General features: G+C 39.7%; 1 protein-coding gene across 1 annotated transcript in view; it reads left to right on the top strand.

Moving 5' to 3' along the window:
* The window catches only part of LOC117471033 (calcium-binding protein 8), a 127890-nt gene that overhangs the window by 18764 nt on the left and 81264 nt on the right, over nucleotides 1-27862 (top strand). Inside the window, exons 2-3 of the mRNA XM_034115814.1 lie at nucleotides 1456-1577; nucleotides 20731-20874. Of these exons, the coding sequence (XP_033971705.1) occupies nucleotides 1456-1577; nucleotides 20731-20874 (266 nt within the window). The remainder of the gene's footprint in view (nucleotides 1-1455; nucleotides 1578-20730; nucleotides 20875-27862) is intronic.

Genomic DNA, 27862 nt, shown 5'->3' with positions numbered 1-27862 from the left:
TAAGTTCAACTGATAAGAGACAAACGCATTAAACAGAGCAGTCAGTGTTCTGTAAGGCTCTGTTGGTGTAAAGTCTCATCACACTTTGAACTTCCATTCTGTCTCAGACACATCTCATCAAGATGAAATCCAATTAGAGAGGAGGAAGCATCCACACAAATATCTGTGCTCTATGTGCTCTTATTTTCCTCCTGTGCCCTGGGGCTTCCATTTATTGAATAATGAATTGCCTCAGTCACCCTTGTGCATACAGTACACGCACACACGCACGCACGCACGCACACACACACACACACACACACACACACACACACACACACACACACACACACACACACACACACACACACACTGTACATTTACCCCTAGTTATACGTGTCTCCCTCACTGCGTGACTTTCCATTTAGCAAATGAGTTCTGCTTCGTTTATGGATCTCGTTTATACTGTGCTGCTTGGACGCTAATTTGTTTCACCAATATCACAAAAGGGCAAACCAATTTCAAGTTTGGTTGAAAAGTGGATTCATGCATCCTACTGGTCATTTTCCTAATTGTATCATTGATGGAGTAAGGGGGAATGTGCTGCAGGCCATTAATGAGAAAAGAACCCTGACAGGGTGAGCGGGAAACAGGCGCTTATTACACGGCTATTTAATAAATAAATCAACGATCTACTGTAACTCACAATATTGATTAAAAAAAATATTATATTGAGAATAAGTATATTTTATTGCCTAACAAGGGCTGTGGTGACAGCAGCGTAAATTAAAATGCAGCAGCACTGATCTAGGTTTTTTAACTGTCCACATTTTCTTTTCTATAAACCAGTCTTTAAACACTGCCAGAGCCCATATTGTGTTCCCGCTCGTGTTTACTTCCTGTCTGTCTTCTTCTGTTGTTCCCGCTCATGTGTACTTCCTGTCCAGTTTCGTCTGCTGATTTCTCGTCGTCCAGCTCTTTGTTTTTTAAACTCTTTCTCTTGCACTATTTTTTCTCTTTTTCTTTCCCTTACTTGGAACAGTTCATCCACCATGGGTCAAACGTTTCATGCACCCTTTACATATTAAAAGGAATATTCATATAATGCAAAGTGTTGAAAACTAATTCGTTTTTTTGGCAACAGCTGACGTTAAGTCGACCGGACTTCTTTCTGCCGATTGATATGACTGCAGATCGCATTTAGTTCAGAGCATCCTTTGAAACGCTCTACTATACTTAGCAGTGGTCTTCTATCAATAAATAGTAGACCTCTGAATGTCCAAATTGACCAATCAGGATCAAGCATTCACCCTGATACAGCCTGAGTCTGCTAACAGGATGTTTTAGATACATGTGTAATGTGTGGAGCTCTTAATAGTTGTTTGACTTCACAATTAATCTTGAAGAAAATCCCAAGAGAGCTATTTCTCCCTTTCCTTCGCTGACGTCTAAATGTTTCCTTCTGCTGTCTCTCAGGGAGAAGATGCCGTTCCACCACGTGACGGCAGGCCTGCTCTACAAGGAGAACTACCTGAGCCGCTCGCTATCCGACAGCGACAGCGACGTCCTGGCCAGCATCTCCGTGGAGGAGCTGGACGGTGAGTACAGTGAGATCTCAAAAAACTGTCTGGCTGCTGTCCTGCTTTAAGCTAAATGTGCATTTAAAGGCATTGGCTGGTGCTGCCTGCCTTTTAACCCCCATATTGAAAACAGTTTACCTGAAATAAGCATGAGCCAATGATATTTTAACAACTGCTTTATGTTGTTACTCAAACCCAGGGGTCGGCAACCCCTGGCACGCGTACCACCGTAACCAGTGGCACACTAGGAATTAGTGGAATAAGTGTGCAAAATATTTAAATTGTATTTTTGGATCCTGAACGAGACCGCCGCCAGAGCGCGTCTCCCCGTTACCTGCAGAAGGAAGCCATGCACGCAACGCAGCCCGCTCTCTTTAACTCCAGGCGACTTTCTGCCGCTTTCCTCCGTGGGGCAGGGCTGATCGTTACACCACAGAGGAAAGCACTTCACAAATTGCAGTACCAAGGCCGTAACCATGGAGTCAACATTGGGGGGGACCAAAAATTTAATCAAAATTTGAATACTAATTTCCTGCCATTCAAAGGGAAAATATATAAAAATTCACTAACACATGGGATACTTTAAAACCTGTTAAACCCCATGCCCCCGCCCGTGGGGGCAAAAAATAACAATATTCACAAAACTGTGTCTCAGGCATGGGCGTAGGAAGCATCTTCAATGTGGGTGGGACAATTTGACGGGGGGTGCAGGTGGTGGACCTAACCTCCTCTAGGGGGGTCCGGGGGCATGCTCCCCCGGGAAGCAACATTAGGAGATCTATGGATACATCTCTCAACATCCATATGAAACAGATGTAAACAGATTTACTTTTTCTTTATGCATATTTTACAAATCACTCCCCTATACTATTCCTGAAAAGTTCGGTTTTAACATCAGAACTACAAGTTATTTACACAAAGAAGCTAAACCGGAGGGTTCATTAACATTACCATTACGAAATAAAATGATATAGTTTAGGGCTGGCTAACTAGAAAAAGACACCAGAACTGATAGAGGGCAAATTAAAACATGCAAATACACCCCCCGGGTACAAAATAAAGGTATGCATAAACAAACAAAGGCGGAACCAATTTACATATGAAAAGAATATATCATTTTGGTGAAGTTCACAATAACAGAACATAAAGATTTTCAAGTATACAAATAGCCAAAATAAAAAAGTCATAGAATAGCAATTTTATTTAAAAAAATTGATATCAGTTAGGCTATATATTGGGGGGGGGGGCGGACATTTTGAGCGTATCTGAATATTGGGGGGGATGTGTCCCCCCCAATGTATATGGTGAATTATATGGTGAATTATGTGTTAGTGAGTTTTTATATATTTTCCCTTTGAATGGCAGGAAATTAGTATTCAAATTTTGACTGAATTTTTGGTCCCCCCCGATGTTGACTCCATGGTTACGGCCTTGCCTAATATCATAACATGTGTGTTCTGGAGATTCACAGAACGGACCCCCCCCCCCCCCCCCACCGTTGATAATTCACGATCGTCGGCACGCTGATAACAACTTTTTTTGTAATGGCACTTCATGGCTCTAACCTATCAAAAAAACATAAAGTGTTTCACGATGGTTTATTTATTTAGTAGCATTTCATTAAAAAATAAAACCAACACAGCATTTCTTCTGGGTGGAAAGTAGATATTTGTATGTGTTTATGGTGATGTATTTTCCAGTAACACTAAAGTCAGCTCTGAAGTGCAAGACAACACAATTAGACTGAAATATTTGCCCCTGCAGTGCTGCATAGAAATGACTGTAACCTCACTGCAGCTTTAGTTATGCTTCCTGCCAGCATAGGGGGGTGTGTGTGTGGGGGGGGGGGGGGGGTGCCAGAACTGAGGGAAAAAAAAAAAGATTTGCTGCAATAACAAAGCAACATAGATAGATCTTTGACTTTACACTATGTAATGAAACATTAAGGAAAATATAATGTTTTTGTTCATTTCAATCCTCACATTATGTGTTGGATTATACCTGTATTCATCCTCTTAAAGGGGCCCTATTCTGCCTTAGGGTTTCCCTTCCCTGTAGTGTGTTATAGAGGTTTTTGTGCATGTAAATGGTCTGCAAAGGCTAAAATCCCTGTGTTCCCTCCAGAGGGAGTTTCTCTCCCACACACTCCCCCCCCCTGCCTGAAATGCCTCCATTGAACTCCTTTGTTTACTTCTGTAACATAGTGACATCACTATTTAACACTCATGCTTCTATTGACTCGCGCTCAAACACATTGTACGTAATAGGCTAAGGGGCGGGACATTTCTACACATCTCTTAACAAGTTGACCAATCACAACAGAGCCAGCCAGCTAACCAATCAGAGCAGACTGGGCTCTGGTTTCAGACAGAGGGTGAAAAGAGGTACTGCAGCACAGGCAGTATGAGACAAATAAAGAGCTTTTTGAACATTAAAGCATGGAGACATGTCAAAATAAAATTCAAATTAGAATCTGAACATTTGTACTCGTGTACAATAGGTACCCCTTTAAGTCTCTTAAAGCCCCCCTCCCGAAAAAGCCATGATTGTCTTGCAAGAAAAAACCTGCTGCATCTTGGCAAAGATATATTCAAGCCTTGGTATTAGATGGTGACTCTTGATTTGCATAACTAGTTTGAGTTGGTATGGTTAGCATTTAACATTGAATGGTTAGTTTAGGATATGTCGTCTAGCAGGAAGTTTGGCAAGAGCTTTTTTTACCAAGTTTCGAGAGGCTACGATGTAGACACAACATCGTGGGTGGAGATAGGGTAATAGCTAGGGGGCGCTAGATTCTGATAAGCTTGCGTGTAACATTGGAGGGTGAGCCAAATCTTCATCTTTTTGCTTTCCAACCTAGATATCCCATATAAAGGACTGTGTTTGAAAAAATATTAATCCAGGATGAAGGAAGGAGAAGGATGGAGGAAAAAGAGAAGGCTGAGGAGAATCTTTTAACACATCTGCATTAGCAGCTGTCTGAAGAAATAGGCCTCTGCCAGACTGCAGGTACACTTGCATTCATTGCATGTATTAACATTTTTTATAATTTTTTTATTAATTGAGAGTCTTTAATCAGGTCAAACCCTGACTTAAAGGATTTACTAGGATCACTAGTAGAAAAGAAACCCTATTCCCCAGGTCCCAGACTGACACGTTTTGTACCAAAACGAGCTTTTGTGCTGAAAACAACTGAATATTTTCTGTAAAATGTAAAAGACAATAAAATATGTTCAGGGCTGCAAAATGCCGTGTCCTTATGAGATGTTGTGGTTGTCTGTGCATGTGTGTACACATATTCAAAGCTAAATGTGTGTTGTGTTGCTCTGGTTTTCTGAGGCTCAGTGTAGTAAGTACAGAGTACAGAGGCTCAACTGTATGTTCACATACACTGAAAAAGTCTGTTTTGTCACGATATATCTCCTTTTAAAGTGTAAAAAAAAGTAATGAACAGGAAAACAGGAGACTTATTTTAAGACTGATCAGCCGGTCACACAGTGGGAGCCACTGCTTAGAACAGGACTATTTTGGGCAACAGGCTTAGTCACACTGCAGAATCCCAAACCCATATGGAGCTTTGTTTTTAGAAAACATACCAAGTTACTTAACAGATTCTTAAATAATGTGGTACACCGGAGGATAAACCTGTGACAGGTGTTGTTTCAACGGACAGGTGCTGATCCGCCCCAGTCACTTTTATAGTCAGTAATGCTTTGAAAGACAATAGAGGGCTACTAACCAAGCAGCATCCTGCTCATCTGAGCCCACAGAGCCCAGTCATGCATTATTCTCTCCGTACTTTAACTCAACAGGAGCATCGCGGTCGGCTGGCTTCTGTCTCTGACTTTACATCTGTGCTGTTGCAGAGGCTGTGTTCATGAACCCTTTGTTTTCCAATCTGTCTGAGAGTAATCACCGGAGCCCGCAGAACACAAACCTGATCAATTACAGTCTGCAGGAGTCAGCAGCCTCACAGGCGGCAAACAAACTCCCCGGACCTAAAAAATATTAATCCATTCGATGCAACATTAAGCCTGCGCCCGGAAAATTGGCTTCGTAGCGCACGGTAATAACCAGATACTGTGTCAGGGTTTTAATATGCATGGAGATAGTTGCAGCGTATAAATTCCTCATTCCTATTTCAACGGCTGCATGCTGTTTGGTGAGTAAGAAACGGCTTGTGGTTAGAGGGTCATTATGAGGACAACTGACAAACTACAGCCTGTCGACGGTAATTACCGTATCAGGGTTCTACACACTTCATGCTGGATGAGTGGTGGGATCACAGAGGGCGTGCAGCTCCAAGGTCAACAGTTTGGTTGTTTAGACTCTGATATGTTATGAGAAATGAGTCATTCCGCCCTTTTCAGTTATGAAGTGCTTGTCAGTAAGACACTTAACCTGAGAAATCACACTCCTTTTAAATCAGTCAGACCACAGTGCACAGATGTCACACACATTCAGCTGGGAGCGCAGCATTTTTCTGCCTTCAGTGAGGTCTTTGATAAATGTTTATGAATTGACTTTAGAAATCATATACAAAATCCTGCTTGTTAAAGGTGGGGTAGGTAAGTTTGAGAAACTGGCTCGAGATACACTTTTTGTTATATTCCATGGAATGCTCTTAACATCCCGATAGCAATGAATATATTAAGTGCTTTGACAAAAAATCCATAAAAAAATGTCATCTGTGGAAGCCGTAGCACTGTAAAAAGCACGACCAATCATTTTAGCCGGCCCGGCTAAAATAACTGGATGGCCTACCTGCCTGTCAGCCTTCCATCTGTGCACAAACTTATCTCGTGCCCTCATTGGTCATGTGTGCGTTCGTGTGTGTTGGAGGAGGGGCTCTGTGAGGAAGTAGCAGATTTTTTCCGGCTGTGTATTTTCAAATTCTAGCGCACTCGAGCTGGTTTTCTCAAACTTACCTACCCCACCTTTACCTTTCAAATAGATTGCTGGTAACTGATGCAACATGTCTTAAGCTGAACAGATAATTTTTTTGGCAGCCTATGTTTCTGTCATGAGTCTAAAAAAGCCCACTGTGAAACGCATATCCTCTTTATCGTCGTGTTTACTCTAAATAGGACGAATATATTAAATATGAATATCATGTTGTAGTAAAATGACCATTGAGACCATTGAGACCATTAACTCATTAGAAAAAGGTTTACTGAGGTAATAAATCGATTGAAAAGTAGGGTCATTTTCATGTAGACTTTTATGCAATTTTGCAACCAGTGGAAGTGCTGGCAATGAGAAGTACTGTAAGTTTAACACTCCTGCCTTACAATATTTAAAAGACGCTCTATTTAAGAGATATTTACTGTATTTGTGCAGTGCCGTTAGAGATCTTGCAGCATTACATATCTCATCTGGAAGGAGAAGCTTTGGTCAGCTTTAGGGATTTATTTTTGTAGGATGACGCCTTAAGTTTCATTTATTCATTCATCCAGTCACCTGGAAGTAGCCGGCTGTATTTTTCTCCTGTAACTGTGGGGATAGGAGGGCCCACTTTTTAACGGGAATTCTTTGCTTATCTACCAATTGAGCCACTGAGGCAACAATTCTTTGTAGCACTAAAAAGTCATTGCAGCAGGAAGAAGAGCTGAATGTACACTCTTTAAACCAGTAAACAAGAAGTGTAGGATGTAGAAACAGAATTCACAAGATCGATCGAGAGTTTTCGGTCACTGTGTGAACTCAAGCACATGATGATATCTGATCTGTGATCCAGAGAGAAGCCTTAAGGAGATCTGCTGTCTCTGAACACTGACTTTGTGGATTTAGTTCAGCTTTTACACCCAAATGCCAGTTACAGTTAATGACCCAAATGTTTTCCCCTTTGTTTGTTAGATGATCCGCCTTTGCCTCATGACATGTGTCCCTATGAGAGCAATATGGAGACAAAGTGATTTAGCTCAATTGTGCAAGAGCAGAGCTGACTGTTCTTATCTTTCTCTTAATTTTTCGGTTGTGGGGCTTCTCCCTGGGGCCCCCAGAGTGTCTTGCAGTGCCACTGCTTACAGTGTGGTTAAAGCCAGGAATATAAAAGAGAACCGTGCTCCTCAAGAAAAATCTACAGGTTTCAATAATATTTTTGTGGAAATAAAATCTTGGTCCTTGACATTCTTTAAAAGTTTGTGTTTTTAAGTGGTTTCTTGAAAGTAGATATAAAATACCCATGTGTAATTGGAGTGCTTGAATTTGTATATTTTGTGCAGCAAATAAATGGTTCTTCTCACATTTTCTTTTACTCAAAGTTAGCTGCACCTGGAGGGAGACAATCAGGGGGGGGGGATAGACACACACAAACACACCATGGCACATAACACCGGCAGAGGGGGGATTTGGCAGCGTTTCAACAGCAAAGGTGCAGTGCAGATAACAAAGCAAAACTAACAAGAGCAGACTAGCATTTAAAAAAATGAATAAAATAAAATCCTTTCTTAAAATGTGTATTAATTAACACGTTAACATATAAAACTATTAAACAAGCCAGTTATAAAATGAATACAACTGTTTTTATGATTTATAATTTATGATTGGATTTATGATTGAAAACTTGACCAAACATTTTGTACTGCTGAATTTTCTTACATCGCAATTTCCCCAGCGTTTACAGTATATACGGAGATACTTAAAGTTAGTGTTTTTACTGTATACTGAGAGCTCCAGTCTCAGTCCATAAGGAGACTGCAGGAGTCAGCATTATATTCAAGTCAAGCAGCATCCAGACACTCGGCCAGATGGCGAGCTGCATCTGGATCCACAGTGGGGAGTTTCAGGCAGACTTCACATTACAGTAGTACGGGGACAGGCTTTACAGCAAACTAAAATAGCCTGTTTTATAGAAGCTTTAGTGAAAGAGCAGTGGAATAAATCCTTCCTGGTCGGCACTCAGCTCCTCTTTCAGTGCTGAGCCAGAGCAGAGGGGGGGTTGGGGTGGGCTGGGTGGTGGGATTTGTCTCCTCAGGCCACCAGCGCTGAGTTCCTTTAAGGAGAGAGGGAACAGGGGCCGGCATTAGGAAGCTTGTTTATAACTCCATGGGCTTTTAAACAGCAGTTCCCACCGGGTGGTTTCTGACCTTGGACTATGTGGACGTTTATCCAAAAAACAGCACGTCACTTATGGCGCATTTCCACCGCAGGCCTTGCTCGACTTAGTACGGTTTTGTTAGGCCTTGTTAGGCCCAGCTCACTTTAATGCTGCGCTTCCATTACAGTTTAGGAACTGGGGTAGTATCTGCCGTCTGTCTGCAGACTTGTCAAAGCATTAATTCATGGTTTTTACTAACCGGTATCAGTATGTTGTTACTTCGGCATCATTTTGAAACGTGTATTACAATTAAATCACGGTCAAATATGTTCATCTTGTTGACTCAGCCCTGTTTGTTGGCCCCGATAGAACCATGATTTTGTCGGGCCAGAAAAAAGGTGAAAAAGTAGCCCCGGGCTGGAACTAGGCCTAGTGGAAACGCAACCAAAAACGGGCTCGGCACGACACGGCACGCTTAAACCGCACTCCGTGCCATGGTGGAAATGCTCCATTAGAGGCTACAGGGCCAGAGGCTGGGTAGGGAAGGCTTATTATACCAACCAACAAACTTGTTTTAAACACAGCAGAAGATTGTATTCTGTTTATAACAGCACATTTTATATTTATATCATTTTTCAAAACATAGTTACAAAGTTCTTTCACGTAAAAATCACAAAGAGCAAGTGAACTAAACAACAGCATCTAAACATAAAAACACAGAGTAAAACAGATAGAAACTAGAAAATGCATCTCCTGCAGAAAATGCGTGCGAATGCTGTAAACTGTGAACATTTGTGGCTGAATTTAGCTGAAAATGCAGAAAAAGCTGAATATTTTATTAGCTAAATGGTAGCTGCTTTTAGCTACAAAAACCAAGTATGTGTGTTGCTGAACTGAGAAATGCAGAAAAGTGAAATGATTTGAATCAAATTGTTACAGCTCAAATGCATTGCAATGACTTTGTTGAAAACTTGAAAGTGAAATGTTAAACTGGAAGAGTATGAAAAATAGTGAAGAAGCTTAATATTTAAAAGAAAAGGTTTAAAAAAGGTATACACAACAACATGTATAGCCTCAATGTCCTGAAATAGCTGAATAATTTAATAGTTGAATGGATTCTGTAGCTGAAAGTAGGCTGAAGGAGTTAAATATCAGATAGATATTAAATGTAAGTAGTAGTGAATGAATGTTTACAAACACCTGTGTGTGTAAGCCCAGCGATCAAAGGTTACCACGGTGACAACATTATCAAACATCTGTGTACGTGAGCCCAGAGATCAAAGGTTTCCATGGAGATGTGCTGTGAAAGGAGAGCCTTTCCATTGTTCTGAATTAGAAATAAACCTCTTACATTTCTAACTATAGTTTAAAAACGGTAGCTGCTTTAATAAAATGTCAACGCATGGAGGATGTCAGGACCGTGAGGAGCGTCGGAATCTGCTTTTTGTGTACTTTCGGGTCCATAATGTGGCATTTTTGGCAGATTTACTAAAGGTGTGCAGCTGCTGCTCTGAGGACAGATCAGACTTGATTTACAATGGGCCCTAATGGAGACATGTTGAACGTTTTTGTCACTTCATGCTTCATTTTGTTTAATTTTCTTTCTTAATTTTTATTTATTTTTCAACGTAGGAGAGGTTTTCCTACGTGTGTCACAACAAATGATGTCCAAGGAGTGTAGGGTTTGCGAATTATGGCAGTTTAAAAAAAAGAAATGTAAGGCGTATTTCAAGCTGTCCTCCACTCTAGCTGTGACATCACGCACTCTAACCCTTAACGAGCTGCGCAATACACACTCATGTTAAAATCTGAAGAAGGCCTCTTTACCAAGCTCCAAACTAAGTTAAATATAAAAAAAGTGTAAAAGATATGAAAAATCTGAAGAAGAAGTTGTATAGCTGAATGTCTTGTGATCATTTTAAAGTTGGAATGAAGTCTCTAGCTGAAAGTAGGGCTGTGCAATTAATCGTATTTGAATTGCAATTACGATTTTGGCCTGCCACAATTACGAAAACAACATAATCGAAAAAAACGATTATTTAGCTTTGCTAGGTTGTGACAGTGCACTGCAACATATTTGATCTAATTTATTTTAGTCTAATTTATTTTTATTTATCATATTTATATATGTTTAGTAGCTTGTGGAAATGCGCTCCAAAATATTTGTTGATCTTGTTTATTGGTATTTATTATTTTGATATTATTTATTTAAATGTAAATATAAATGTATCATTTATTTTGTATTGGTTTTTCAGTTGAATTATACGTTCAGGGTAATCAACAGTTAAAAAAATACTGTTCAAATGATTATTTGTATTTGTTTTAAAGTTCAATAAATGGATGTTTTTTTTTTAATCAATGAATAATCGTATTTAATAATCGTGATATCAATTATTGACCAAAATAATCGTGATTAAGATTTTTGCCATAATCGCACAGCCCTAGCTGAAAGTATGTGGAAGGAGAAGCATTTGGCGCAAGGTGTAGGTAAAAGAGGATTTGAAGCTTCCTCCCATTGAGTTACATGTTAAAAAAAGAGTTGAAGAGTGAATTTTTAAAAGTGACTTAAAAGAGCAGACAGATGTTGCAGCCCCTCCTCAGGCAGGTTGTTCCAGGAGCTCTGACAGCAAAGGCTTCGTCTCCTTTGTGTTTGGACCTAACTTTGTAACGACCTGCAGTGATGCCTCTGAAGATCTCTCTCTGCGGGACGGGGCAAAGGGCTTTAAAAGGTCATATAGATAGCTCGGGGGGAGTCCTCTCAAGGCCTTACAAGTCAGCAATACAATCTTAGAATCGATTCTAAAGCAACAGATAGCCAGTGCAAGGCAGCAAGGATCGATGTGATATGCTCATGTTTCCTGGCCTTAGAGAAGAGTTTTGGATGAGCTGGAGGCAGGAGAGGGATTGCACCTACTGACCAAAATACCGCACAGCACAGGAGCTACAGGGGTCTGGATGTTCCTGTGATGCTTATGAGTTTTAACACAAAAAATATATAGTTTTTTTACTATTATTACATATTTTCCCAGGCTACAGAACACAATATTTAATGAAACCTGTTGATATTCTGCTATAACAGAATTAAAACACCAGTAACCAATTCTTTAGCATTAAACAACAAAGCAAAACTATGCATTTTTTATAAACAAATGAAATGCATACACACATTTTAGGAATACAAGCACGTACACATATCCAAAATCTAAATCCTAGTCACCACAGAAAGGATCTGTGGATTTATTAAATACTGTTGCCGTGAACTAAAATGATACCGATACAGAGACAACAACTGTTCTGTGCAAACATAGGCATACAAAAATACAGCTTATACACATAACTCCTGCCAGCTGTCGCCAGAGGCACACCGCATGTTAGATGACTTCAGGAGCAGCATATGTTGAGCATGTGATGCCACTCCACAACATAGATGCAGCTCATGAGACAGCGCTGTCTGTTGGGGGTAACGTAACGCGCCACACAAGACATGCTGCTACCGATGTTTCGAGAAGCTACGCTCTGCTCATTCTGACGAAGTACTAAACATAATTAGCGTCTGAAAGTGCTACGTTCTTCTCTCATTATCTGAATAATACATGTATTTGTAATTGTGTACTGTGGTGGAAGAAGTATTCAGGTCCTTTACTTAAAGTTGACCTATCATGCTATATTTGAATAATATATTGTAGGGCCATACCTATATAAAACATGTCTGTGAAGTTTTTTTTTTCAAAATACCAACAGATCATGCATTTTAGCCATGCCTCATTTCGCTCTATTTGCTCTTTTCCAGCCCTGTTTTTGCAAGGGCTGATTCTGTGAGAAGTCTTCTTCGCTGCTTTGTGGCAGACTACAGCGCTACTTACAGGCCTGGCATATGTACTACAGCGTCTCCAGCGCTTTCGAGCGGCAATGGCCGTGGCCCAACCTCCCATTCCCCTGATAGGTGGAGAGTTGCCCATATAGGCGGAGCTCCCTGTTTCTGACGTCAGAACAATTTCAAATCTGTATCAGATCCGTTGCAGCCCCGTTTTTAGAGATTTGGGTATGGAGGAAAAGAGAGAGGGTTGTGTTTTCTGACACTTGGTGAGTTCCCAGACACACCGGGGACACATATTCATGTATAAAAGACGTACAAAAGTGCATTTTGCATGATAGGTCCCCTTTAAGTAAAAGTCCTGTTTTCAAAATCTCACTTAAGTAAAAGTGCAAAAGTATTATCAGCAAAATGTACCTAAAGTATACAAAGCAAAAGTTCTTATCTTGCAGAAAAATAGCCTCCATTTGAGATATTTTATCATATGTATGACATTATTAGACTGTTAATATTGTTGCATCAATTAGCATTTTACTGTACAAACAAAGTTTTGATTTACAAAATATAATTGTTCTTTTTTACTTATTGTCATGTATTAAGTTATCTGTAACTTGTACCTTAAACTGTTATTCCACTTGTTAAGTCTTAAAGGATTCAATACCTTAAAAGTTTAGTTTTCTAATGCAAAATCTGAGGGAAAAAACATGTAAGAGATATCTAGTAGGAATAAAAGTGCAATATTTACCTATGAGATGCAGTGGAGTATAAATATAAAGTAGCATTAAATGGAAATACTTTAGTAAAGTACAAATACCTCAAAATTGAACTTAAAAGTACAGTACTTGAGTAAATCAACTTAGTTACTTTCCACCTCCGATCAGTCTTTGAAACTTTAGCCGTGTATTATTGGCTGACATTTGGAGTTGCTGTGCATACTATGTTGTAGCAGAAGCCTGCATGTCAGAAGTTGAGGGAACATTAGTCTGGACAAGAAGGGACCAATTATTGAGGAAAGGCTAAAGCATTTTCTAGCAGGCATTATTTGCTGCCTCTGTACAGGACGGATACAGGGAGGGAAGCCTGCGTATGTGACATCAAACCAGATACCGGCTGACTGACAGGATTGACAGGATCACACTTTATATATACAGTCTATGGATTGGACATACTTGTTTTAGCAGGAGATGAGGAGCTGTCCGTGGTGCTGACTCTGTTTCCTCTTCAATGCACCACAAACCTGAAGGCATTCATTAAACTGGCTAAAGGAGCCAAATATGGAACACATTGTTTTCCCCATCTGAAACAGTATTAATCAGGCATCAAAAAGCATTGATTCTTCATTTTATTTTCAGTCATTTTTAATATCCTTATCCCCTTTGGTTCTTAGTAATAAATCCAACTAAAGATCAAATAATTACTTGATTAGTGGATCAGCAGACACCTAATTAGTCTTGTGAATCCACATGAGGAGAAATATTATATTTGGTATAATTGGGTACACAGGCAGCTACGATAGATTATGTTTTATTTTGATCGCACCTTGCAGGAAAACAAGACTCTATGGTTCTTCTGTTACTGATGAATATATTCATCTTTATGGCACCCTATTGGAACTGTTCACTCATGACAATGTACCGAATAAGCACGCATTTGTTTGGAGGCCTAGAGGTGAAAATGCCCTACCAGGCCCAAAACACTGCCACTTACAAAAACTAGGCAAATATCACTATTTTCAGAGCTATTCATGATTTAAGTGATTTGTCAGTATATTTGAAAATACTTAGTTAGCAAGGTAAGCTAGGTTAGCTAGCTAGCAGATCTGCAATAATACTGTAAGGAATCATGTGATCACATTAATATAAGCCAATAAAGGTTGCATATTAGGTGAGTTTCCAGTGACAGTGATAGTTGGCCAATTTGATAATCCCCGAACATGAACAAGCGCTCCGGTCCCAGCTGTGTGCCCTTTCTGTTGTGATTTAAGCTTCTTGCAGCGTATTCTATTTGCATGTGTTGTCATGTTGTTGAAGATTTTTTCTTATTTGCATGTGTTTTGGTACATTTGTGTTTTTATAAATGCATCCTTTTTGAAAGTGCTTTGGGCTGTTGTAGCGCGATTGCACCGTACATTTGCATCACAAACAAGCTGTTGATATATAACTCTAAATATGCACGGTGGAACAACAAACATGGAAATAATCACAATTTAATAATGTATTTTTTTTCACTCCTGAACTTTTTGTGATATAAGTATAAAACCTCTGCCGATTCATGTGTCATCTTTAGCGGATTACATAATGCAAGTAAACTCACACCAGTCATTCAAGCATACATAGTCATGGACACACTCCCCATGAGCACCTCATAAACATTTAACACTGTGGGGCTCTGCTACTGTTACGCCAAAGTATTTTTTGTTTTTTTGTACGTCTTTTGCTGTTCCAAATGTCATTGTTTTAGTTGGAAAGCACTTCAATATTCCCATTGCATCATAATTATTCATAGATAGAAGCAGTTATGCATGAAATGGACTCATTTGGAAATACAAACCTAGTCCCCATGTTGTCTTCCTGCTCCTACACACTCCAGGAGACACGGGAAAGTACTCAACAAAAGCCTGACTCCCTGGTAGATGTATTCATGAAATGCAGTGGGAATAATCTGTATGCCTTTCATGTGTGTTGTTAGCATTTGCATCCTAGAAAACATTATCTCTGTTGTGACAATGATGATGTTGCTTTATTTGCTCAGGAGCAGCTGTTTCGATGCAGGTCGCAGACTGTGACCCGGTATTGTAGGTGCTCAGCACAGTCCAAACATGTTCTCTTTTTAATGAGATGATTCATAATTAACGCTCCATTGATGTTCTGTTGTTCCATATCATTCGCCAGCAGACCGGTCCAGACTGGCAGCAGATAATGAGATGATTGATGGGCTCATTTTGTAACAGGGTCTTTGGTTCTAAATGCTGTTAGAGCGCAGCTGAAAAACACTCAATAGCAATACATTTCCACTCAGTTAGGATGGATTTGTTCCCCTTTGTATCAAAAGTATGTCTTTTTCATATCATGCTGCATTATTTATGAGAAAACTACAACAAATCATTTGTGACTGTCATAGATTGTGTTTTTGACGATGCTGTTGGATCCAAAAAGATGCAGTGTGTGTCCTCTCTTTAAAGAATATAAACTCTCAAGTTGCCGGGAGCGATGGAGTTAAAGCATCTACTCTACTTTCCACTCTCAAATGATTCAGTGCTCAATGTGCTCATGCATGTCATGCAACCATAGTGTTCTTCAGAGAGGTGACATTCCACCTCTATTGAAATCAGCAGCCTGTCACTTTCTCCCTCTTTCCTCGCCGTACAGCCTTCTGTCTGCAGGCTCACGTATGAAAGATGCATTTATTAAAGCCCACGGAGCCTGTTGGTCTCCCTGATGACTTGATCACACGTCGAGCAGCCAGCGAACAGCTGCTGACGCAACTGTGTACAAAGGAGGCATTTCATCTTCATTCAGTGAGGCAGTTCAGTAAAAATACAACTGAACATGTATGCAGACATTGTGAAGAAACAACAACTGCAGCTAACATGCTGATTTTAAATATCAGAATCAAATAAAGGGGCTCATCTTGGGTGATAGACTAAAAAAGAACAACCTGATATTACAATTGCTGAAGACTTAACAGGGTCCCCATAGAACCCTAAAAAGTTAAGGCTTTTAAAGTAAAAGTACACTATGCAGAAACATCTAACAGAACATTAAAAAATATATACCCAGAGAAATACAAATCCTTTTTAATAAATACAAAAACATTTAGTACAGATGTCAATTACATTTCTTTCAATCTGCTACTTGATTAAAAGTTCAGCTTTACTAAAAGGGTTGGCTCATTTCATTTATAAAAAATCTCATTTTATAAACTCTAGTTTTTTATTAAAAAAATCGAAAGTACTATTGCCTTAAAATAATACTTAATTTGAGTACTTGAGTAAATGCATTTAGTTAAATTCCACCACTGGTAGGAAAGGGGCATAACATTTGATTTGGGGCAGAATGAATGAGCATGAATTGTTTTAGTTTGATTCATTGTACTGCATTTGTTCTTAAGAAAACATGCAGAGAACTCCTTCTAGAAGCTGCTGAAGCCTTCATTAAACCTGATGTCCTTTTGAGCAGGGGTTATAGTGGTAAAGACCGCCTCTCCAAACGCATTGTGTGTGTATTTCTTCACAAAGCCAATTTTGTATTATGTCTCCAAAAGTGCGTTTCTGCCTTTTGTAAATGTTCTTCATAACTTTCTGTTCTGGAGTTGCTGGTGTAAGGGTCCTGATACAGCATGTGCTATCGTGAGCAGGACATTATGATATATTCCAAACATAACACACGGCAGGTCTCCCTTGTAAAAGAGATCGTTGATCTCAATGGGATTTTTACCTGGATAAATAAAGGCTACAAATAAACAAACAAAATAAGTAACAGCACTATAGCGAAATCACAACAAATTGTCTTTCTGCTAGTCCATTTGTAATGTTGAATATTATGTATGAGCTTCACCAGATTGGTGTTTGTATAGAGCTGCAGTACAAAGGGTTTTCTGATGTTCATTGGTGCGCTTTTGTTTTGTGCATTTGTAGAATTTGTCATGAGTGCTTGTGACTAGAAAAGTTCAATTATGGGAAACCACAAAGGTCATTTCTTTGGCTCCACACTGCAGCTAAAGACACAGCCATTTCATGAAGTAAAAGTAGGTGCAGTGTTTCACACTCTGAGGCTCTCAAAAGGATTAACAGTACGGGAAAGAGGAAAACATGTGTACCTGTTTCACACTTTTTACAATCCTTGCTGTGTAATGTCTCTCTGAGGCATATTTATGACTTTGGGCTCTATAAGTTAAATGCAACTTCATATTTTAAGGGTAACAGTGTACACGTTCACTATTTCCCACATCTGATCATGGGGAACCTTGACTGGGACCTGCTTCTGAGCCCTACAGGAAAAATAAATATGTTTATAAGATGAGTTAAGCCACAGAAGTAAGGAACCTCCACCAGAATCAGGGTGATGAATAAAGCATTTATTAAGTTATTTTCCTCTAAGATTATTGAACTAATAGAGTGGTGCAGGAATGAGTCCTTGAACCGGGAAATGAGTTAGCATTTTAGCATTTCAGTTCCCTTGTCTCAAAGTCAAAACATTTTTGAAGAAGATATTTAGAACTTATTTGTTTACGTCAGTAAATATTCCACTGTTGAAAGTCCAAAGCCTCTATGTGTCCTAAAAACAGCGGGTCTAACAAGGTTGAAAATTAAACTACTAAACGCCATCACGCCAAATATATGCCGTATTAAGCATAGAAGTGGTGACGTGAAGTCATGTGACCTTGATGTATTTTGTTTATAGCCGACATTTACTTTTTACTGCCTATTACATTTAAGGTTCAAAAATCATAAAGTGGTGTTAGTATGTGGGGATTATCCTGCAGAACAAAACGTGTCAGTATCATTACGAGTGTTTAACACAGAGCTTATCTTCTGCAATACTGGGGGGCCCCTGCGACGTCCACGTCCGGATTTACCTACGACATTTGTCATCAGAATGCCACTCTATAATAACTTAGAGTATTTAATGACACCTGCTGACTGTGCAGTAACAGATTACCTAAGATTTAATAGAGATATATTTCTGGATTGACCCCTTACTTGGTCATAAATAATCCAGCTGGCTGGGTGTTGAAGTTTCCCTTTCAAAGTTTCCACTTCGGGTCTATATTTTAAAGAAGTATCACATTTGTAGATCAAGCTGTGAGAACTTATTATACTAATCTAAGTAATCCGCCAGAGGTGGGAGTAAGTCCTACATGTGCAAGTCATGAGCAAGTCTCAAGTCTTGAACTACAAGTATCAAGCAAGTCCCAAGTCACTGTGGTGAGAGTCAAGCAAGTCAAGTCAAGTCATTGCTCAGGTCAAGTCAAGTCAAGTCAAGTCATACGAAATTCTGATGAATAAGCCCAGTTTCCGCATTTAAATCAGTTAAAAGACAGTGGTTATGAAAATGGATTTAACCCACACTATGATCTTCATTACATACACAGTTAATCATTTGAAATCTAATTTAGACCGATGACAATCATATTAGATTCATATTAACCCTAGAACTGCAGACAATATATAGGACTCAGTCAAAAAGTCTGTTCAAAAAGGCAGAATTCCAGGTAAGAAAATCATATATTTGCCATTAAACATATTTAATTTAAATGTCTGTTAACACTAGAACCTCCAACAGCGTCAGCACCTCCATAGATATCATTTTCAAATCATTTAATTTGTTCCTCTTCATCCTTATAAACTAAGTAGGACGATTTAAAACTCACTTAATTGGGTTAATTTAGAAATTGCTTCAGTTTATCATCATAACAGATCAAAAAGTTCAGATTCATTTTACAATAAATCAAGGAATGATGCACTTCTACAAACAAAAACAACATAATTAAAACATTTAAACAAACTACTAAAAGTAGATGAACTACATTATTCAACAGTTTACAGTAACTTCTGATAATAACACAGGGGAAATAAACGAGGCATCTCTTTTCCTCTCTCTCTCTCTCCCTCTCCTGACAGCCCGTCAGTATCAGGGTTAGTCAAAATGAATCCCTTGGCGGTTCTAGTGTTCATTTACCGTTTTGTCTTCTCTTTGCAATGCTTCATCGATTTGAAACCAAGTCTAACGTAGCTTAAACTTAACGTTAGCTTTCTAGCTAACACAACACATTCACGCACCTTTCTCTGTGGGTTTTTTTGTAGTGACGAATGAAGTTGGATGTTGTGGTGGTCGTGTCACTGATCTTTATGCTGCAGACCCTGCATACCGCTGTTCTCTTCTTATTAGCGTCATCGACAACATAATCCTTGAATCCAAACTTCACTATTTTTGGAGTAACGCTAGCCGCTGCCATGTTAACTGACACTCCTGCCGTCTAGTGGGTTGCCAGGTTTGCGCGCATGGCGCTATAATCACCCAATCACATTTCGAAAAAACTAAACGTAATATCTCAATACAAAAACAAACGCAAATATTTAATTTAAAAAAGTCAAGTCCTTTCAAGTCATCTGTCTCAAGCTTAAGTCAAGTCTCAAGTCATGGATACCAAGTCAAAGTCAAGTCAAGTCTTTTATCAATGTTAGTCAAGCAAGTCTCAAATCCAAAAATATGTGACTCGAGTCAAGTCATGTGACTCGAGTCCCCACCTCTGTAATCCGCAAGCCTTAAGTGTGTTGAATTGAGGGACGGTCAAAGCTGTAGGATGCAGATAATTGGAGACATGCAAAATCAATTTTTGTCTGAGATCATACCAAAGCAATACACTCCAAGGTTATACATAGAATGCATATATCCCCCAACAGTATACATCAATTCAGCCTTGTTTTGCCACCTGTGCGCCTCAAATGCAAGACGAGAAATCGATACCCTAACTTATTGTATTTGGTCCTGCAGTGTGCTGCAAAGATATTGCTATAATGTGATAATTATATAAAAAATGTTGGGATCAATAATCCTAGAGCTTCCAAGCAGATGGATCACATCAAAAACAATAAGAGGACGTAGCATCTTCTATTTTGTGCTGCGAGGAAGAATATTTTATTAAAATAATTCCAATGTTTTCATTTACTGCTCGAATACTTAATAGAATTAGAATACTTTGCATGTGTATGACATACAACAACAGATCAGTTCTTTCAAGTTTTTTAGCCCTACCTGAAATATCTAGATCAGACATTTTTCCTGATTCTTTTACTGTCAAAGATAAAGAGAAATGTACACAGCAGGAGTGGTTTTGTACAGTGCAGGCTCAGTGGAAGTGACTTTCAGAAGCTGGAGAGAATAAAGGGACACACAGAATGTGAAATGACTAAAGCGAGCAGATGTGGCGCGGCTGTGACAGCAGGTGGAGAAAATGAATCAATGGGTGGAATTGATCTTGTTAACTGAGGCAGTGGTGCGAGACCAATTGTATAATCCGCAGCCCGAAGCTGGGTCAGACAGGAAGATAGAGGGAGGGGGGGTAGAAAGGTGTGTGAGGGATGATGAAAGGGGGGAGGGGGGCTGGGTGAAATGCTGTCAGGAATCATAACATGCAAGATTAATGCGATGTGTATCACTGCCAAAGAAAGGAATTCCAAAAATACAGATGAGCGTAAAGAAATAAGTGAAACTGACACACACAGTGCTGTAAATGAACATGTGTTTGTGTGAAGCAGGGGGGGGGGCATTGTTCATACTATAGATGCTGACTCCATTTCCCATTTGTCTTGGCAGAGATCCGGGAGGCGTTCAAGGTGTTGGATCACGACGGAAACGGCTTCATTTCCAAACAGGAGCTGGGCATGGCCATGCGCTCTCTGGGATACATGCCCAGTGAGGTGGAGCTGGCCATCATCATGCAGAGACTCGACATGGACGGTGAGTCACTCACAGGACAGGAACGTAGTGAAGTACATTTACTCAAGTATAATACTGAAGTTCAATTTAGAGGTGCTATTTATACTGTTTTATACTTTCACTCCACTACATCTTGGAAACCAATATTCTAATTGTTAGTTGTCTAATTGTTACTACATTTATCTTTCAGAATCCGGTTCATTGCCAAGTAGGGTTACACATTGAAGGAAATTGCTATAATATATCGTGGTGCAAACATAAACACAATTATAGGAAATAAATTGTAAGTGAAAGCTCAAAAATGTAACAATTATAAAAATGTAATATTTCAAAAGGTAATTAAAATTATATTTAAAAAAAAGAGAAATATCTACACCAAATATAAATATACAAACATAATTAGTGCAATGAAAATTTGACATAATACTGTACATATTTAGTGTTGTTAATGGGGTGGGTTAAGGGGGGGGTCCCTGGCCTTGTAATATCAAATAATACATGAACATATCATTATGAGTTAAGATTCACAGCAGCAGCATTTAAAGGACAAATAATATGAATGCAGTCCATTTACCATAAAGGAAATAATATCAGCTCCACCTTTACAAGCAGTGATAGAGACATTAACACGTCAACAATCATATACTAGTATACAAGTTACTATTGTTACTCTTATGTAGAACATCTGAATGCTTGTTCCACCACTGCATCCACACACACACACACACACACACACACACACACACACACACACACACACACACACACACACACACACACACACACACACACACACACACACACACACACACACACACACACACACACACACACACACACACACACACACACACACACACACACACACACACCACCACAATGTTCTGTGTGGTGCAGATTGAGTGTCCCCTCCTACAGTATGTATGGTATGAGATGTGTATTTCCGTGCACTCTTCCTTGTTCACATGCACATGTTACTTATTCCTCTGAGCCATGTTTAAAACATGTTTTCACGCATGCACGAGAGTATCTGCATTTCAATCTCATCCACTCACTGTATGACTCATGAAAGAAACCAATGCTGGGAAGAGAACAGCCTGGAAGAAAAAGAAAGATTGATCAAATGTATGCATACATGACATTGCGGATGGAAATTGTAGTTCAAAATGGGTTTTAATTTGGTGTGCCCAACTAACACAAATCTGATCACAGCATCAATGCATTTACCGCAGCATTACATTTCCCAAAATACTGTGATATAAAACCAAATCCATACTGTACGTCTTTTAGCACAAAAATACTTTTACCCAAAGACTTGGGCAACTTTTGTAGGAATGAACGGGGTCCCGCATCCAACACTGCACCCAGTTATCTTTATACATCCATGTTTTACTGCCAAAACAGTCACATCTGAATCTGCAGAGGTTTATTTCTGGAGCACTTTGAACCTTTTGTCCTTGGAGAGATCAGCAGGAAAACACAGCGAGGTTCCAGGCAGAGCAGCTGCGTTAACTGTAAATGACATGTTCTAAAGGATTCACTCTTTCCTTTATAGCCTGTCTCCATTATACCATTTCAAGAGTCTATGCAATAGTACGGGAAAATGCAATAAGCAAATGTCAGATCACTGAGAAAATATTCTTGCTTTTCAGTTTCGCTGCAGAGAGAGAAAAAATACTATACATGTTCAAGGCTGAGTTTAAGATAGTCAGACTGCCTTCATTCCTCCTCTGACTCATCTTCTTCACAATCTCCAGAGTCTGAAGTTGCTTTGTGCCTCGGGGCCACGTCTTGTTGCAACTTGAAGACGAGGCGACTTTCACAGCTGACGAAGGTCACGGCAGTTTTCTTCTCCGGAAGTGTAATGCTGTTTATTTATGTATTCACCTTGTTCTCATTGTTCTTTCTGCGTCCCTGTATTGAGTTTGTTGGAGTTGAAGTCTACAAAAATGTCTTTCCCATTAAATGACCCTAGGTCAATTTGTCCGTATTGATTCATGTCATTAGAAAAAACGTGGGTTTTTCTTCATTTAGGCGTTATTGAATCGTAGCATTGACTGGCTGCCTTGCAAGGGCGTTGTGCTTGTTCGTTTGCCAAATTTCGATTAGATAAAGACAGCTCATTCAGATATGATCAAACCGCTTTAGACAAACAAATAAAGAGAGAGGCCTCACACTCAGTTCATGTCAAGAGAGGCTTTCGGTATAAAATGATCTGTTTGATTCACAGGAATGGGAATACAAAGTGACAGGACTAAGATGTGTATATCTGTGGAAAGTTCAGATAACACACACACACACACACACACACACACACACACACACACACACACACACACACACACACACACACACACACACACACACACACACACACACACACACACACACACACACACACACACACACTGTATCAGAGCTGGGTACGCTAAGCAGATTATGTCTTGCCAGCATTTATAATTAAGCAATAGCTCACGACAGGCCGTGGCATATGGCCATTATATCACAGCTAAGGGGCGTGGTTCGGCCCGACGCTTTGACAAGTGTCAAAGCACTTAAGATATTCATTGCTATCGGGATGTTAAGAGCATTCCATGTAATATAACAAAAAGTGTATCTCGAGCCGGTTTCTCAAACTTACCTACCCTACCTTTAAGACATACAACTGCAACAAAAGTAACAAACGCAATGCAATATCCTTTTCAATTTCAAAGAACACAAATTGGGTTATTTACAGGTGTTGTTTTGTGTGGTAGAGGGTCGATTTCATTGATGCGTTTTGCACCCTGGGCCGTTGTTTTGATATTCCGCTGAAGTATACGCTGTGACGTAATAACTTTTTTTTTTTTTTGAGGGAAGGGGGTGGGTCAGAGGGCCTAGGAATAAAAGTCATGGCTCGCTACTGTGATTAACTATGGAGACAGTAGGTGGAGTGTCTACGTGGATGATAAAGGTTGCTGGTATTTAAAATTGAGAAAGTACTTATTGTTGGGTTCAGGGCTGGACTGGGACAGCAAATCGGCCCTGGCATTTAGACCCAGACCGGCCCAAATCCATAAAACAAACGAATAGTAGCGGTTCCTGACAAGAAGAATAACTCAGTGTAATTAAAAAAAACGCTATTATTATCCTTTTTACGTACCAGGGGCAAACAAAACTAATACATACCACAAGTATGTGTAACTATCAATCATTAGAAATTAGACCTTCAAACCCTCTCACAAAGCGAACAGTGACCGAGCACTAATAGGGAGGTCTGGTGGGGTATGCCCCCCACAGAAGAATTTTTTTTTAAATAACCCCTTAAATGATGACTTCTAGTGAATTTAGGGGGGGGGGGGACCCTATAGTGCCCTGCCTCCCCTTTCTATGACAACACAATAGAGATAGGACCAGATGAGTCTACAGGATGAGTCGACGGCATCTTTTTATATACATTGACGCTTTCATAAAATTTTTCCATCCTTTTTTTAATCGCTGTAATTGTATTGCCTTTTTCATCTGTACACACGACACCTATTGCACGTCTGTCCGTCCTGGGAGAGGGATCCCTTTTCTGTTGCTCTCACAGAGGTTTCTTCCTACTTTCCACTGTTAATTGTGGGGTCTGTTTTGGGGAGTTTTTCCTTGAGCGCTGCAAGGGTCTAAGGACAGAGGATGTCGTACCTGTACACACTGTGAAGCCCTCTGAGACAAATTGTAATTTGTGATATTGGGCTATATAAATCAAATGTGATTGATTGACGCACGCAAGGGGCTATAGTGCAAGTCTTAGGCGGCTGGTTTCTCAGAACCTCACAGAGCACACAGAACTGAAGGAACACAGGCTTAACCAAAAATACTATCCATTGTCTTTATTTTTTTTCCTGAGAATAGGTTTGAAAGAGACAGATTTAAATTTACAAAGAGAGTTGAAGCAACATTTGACAGAAATCCCACATAAATTACAAAAGTACACAACTAGCAAGATATATATACTGTATATATATACTGTACACACAAAGTAACTTATATACTAGACTGAAATAACTCAAATGAATGCTTGTTGTGGAGAGGGGCACTATGTGTGTGTGTGTGTGTGTGTGTGTGTGTGTGTGTGTGTGTGTGTGTGTGTGTGTGTGTGTGTGTGTGTGTGTGTGTGTGTGTGTGTGTGTGTGTGTGTGTGTGTGTGTGTGTGTGTGTGTGTGTGTGTGTGTGTGTGTGTGTGTGTGTGTGTGTGTGTGTGTGTGTTGTTTGCATGTGTGAGTGTAGTTGGGGGGCTTTGGGAAAGTCAAAAAGGATGCAGGTGACCTCTTTGGTCCCTGATAGAGGTCCATACAAATAGGCATTGACATAACAATACCACACAGTTAATGGTCAAAGCTACATGTGTGCCTCAATTTTTTTTATCTATTTCTATATTATTCATTCTATATATTGTCAATCAAAACTACCACAAAAAGCTGACTATAAACATTTTTTTCAAGTCCCAAAAGACACTGTTGCCCTTATAACCACATAAGTAAATAAACTAAACAAAACAAGCTGCCATCTGACAGTAATTGTTCATGAATGGTGGTTAACAAAATAATGACATTCTTTCAATGAGACAACGTATCAGAGTCCCATTAAGCTATATTTTAACTTGCCAGGGAAAACCTAAAAAAGCCAGCTTACTAGCTTGTAGGCTAACGAATGTTTCTCTTATAATATTTGTCTTATTAGTGCTTCATCAAGGGGATATTAATGGGTTCCAGAACTACAGAGTATCATAACCTTAATAATAATCTTTTCCTAATTTTCTTAGCTTCTGCTTACCGCGAGTTCTCCTCCCTCTCCCCACTCGCGCTGCACTCTCTCCCTCTCATCATCTTCCTCACCACCAATATCGGCCACGGGTGCTGAAGATGGACCTGCACCTGTACTAAACATGTCGCTTATTTTGACACAAGCGGCAGCATCAGCACGAAGGGCCTGCTTTTTTCTTGCCTCGAAAAAAAAGGCAGTTTTGCTTCAACGGCCGGCTCACCTCCTGGGGGCGTGATTAATGATGCACACCGAGCGGCCCAAAGGGGGAGGTGATTAAAGATTTGATTGGGCCGGCCCAGTGTCAATTACTAAAAACATTTAAACAGAGGGCCAATCTACCCGTTTTATGGGCGGTGACTTCAGAAAAAAAAAAAATGACGTGTCGGCCCAAAAGGCACGTCGGCCCACCGGGAAAATGCCCGGTATGCCAGATGGCCAGTCCAGCCCTGGTTGGGTTGGTGGCTGACGGAATCTGTCTGTTAATCAAGCGAGCTTACATTAGCTACCGATCTAACAAGCTAGCTAGCAAATGTTAGCTCTCTAGCTAGCTGCTCTAATAATTTACATTGGAATTATCTTTAACACCCTACGGTTAGACTTGCAGTGGGGACCTTTGACTAATATAACAACATTCTTCTTTTTTTTAAGGAGACCTGACAGAGTCATAAAGCCAGCAGCTCATCACAGTTCCAAACATCGCTGTACAATCTCAAAGTTATTACATATTGGTAATCGCAATAGTTACTTGCCTGAAAAACTGTTAAAACTAATAACAGTTCATTCAAAACCTAGAAACTTTGGCGAGGGAAGGTTTATAGCTGGCGAAGCTATGTAAAGTAATAGCAGTAAAATGCTTTAACCGGAAGTCCCCTCACATAATAGGGAATGTGGAAGCGCCCTAGAGGCGGCGAAGCATAAGGTGAATAGAAAGTTATAGAAAGATACATCACTTTTGTTTGGGTTTGGCAATAAAATACATTACTTACCATTAACATAACACGACAGGGTATGATACTCAGTAGTATTTCAAATAAATAAATAAATGAAAGTACATTAAAATCAGGTGATGGTGCTGCTAATGGAGTTGGTTGTAGAATCCTTTGAAACAAGGCACCAGGTGTGTGTGTGTGGGGGGAACACAATGGTTAGGCTATCTACCGGACCTGACATGTATAAACATGTCAATTCCGAAAAGCATTGTACACAATTTTGATTTATTTACATTCAATACCTGTCGGACAGTGATGCCAGGGACAGGGATCTTTAACACATGCACTCACCCGCAAAACATGTTTTGTAAATCAACCACCAGAACCAAACCGCCAACCGAATGCATTATAGCAGCACGGACTGAGGAATGAGACTTAGATGACACTAGCCTGTTAAGCCCCATAGCCCCATGAAACTGTGTCTCAGGGCTTCTTAACATTTAACAACCTATTAATGTTGTTAATAAATACAAAATACTGTTTGACAAACTGGTCGTTTGCTTGTGCCACAAACCTGAAACCCATAGAACAGCTGTACAGGAGAGCTATCAAGGTATTTGACAGAAAGCCTAATTCATACCACCACTGTATCATCCTTGAAAAACACAATTTCTTGAGTTTTGACCAATTTAAGTCTTTTAAAAGTATGTGTTTTTTTTATAAATGTAAACATGGACTGCCATGGACTGGGGAATTCATCCACAGAAAACACACTGGACGCTGCACTAGGTCAGAAACCAGAGGAGACTGTGAAGTCCACCGTAGACGGACCACTTTTGGACAAAATGTTCTATCAATTAAGGGCAGCTCTTTGTGGAACAGCCTCCCAACTGAGATACGGGATTGTCCCACTTTGAACAGTTTTAAAGGTCAACTAAAAGAATGGTTGAGAAACAAACAAACGTGCAATCACCGCTAAATGCACTTTAACACAGGGGTATCTCCTCTGGCACTTTATGTAGCTCTTTTATCTTCTCCTGCACTTTATATGTCGTAGCTGCTACATTGTACTGCCATGTGGTAAATGCTTGTATATGCTGCTCATGCTCTTTCTGCACATCATGTATTTATTTTTGCTATGTTTATAAATGTCATGTTCTTAAATGTTGTATGTGAGGGACTACGGATGGAAACTAGCTCAAAGCTAAAATCCGGCATGTTTACGTTTTTTAAAGAATTATTTGTTTTAAATGTTCATCAATGTGCACTGTCCCTCTTCAAATAAACGATTA

Source organism: Trematomus bernacchii, unplaced genomic scaffold (genome assembly GCF_902827165.1).
Source record: "Trematomus bernacchii unplaced genomic scaffold, fTreBer1.1, whole genome shotgun sequence".
In the NCBI taxonomy this organism is placed as follows: Eukaryota; Metazoa; Chordata; class Actinopteri; order Perciformes; family Nototheniidae; genus Trematomus; species Trematomus bernacchii.
Note: the sequence above shows the minus strand (reverse complement) of the source record. Positions and strands in the feature narration are given on the sequence as shown.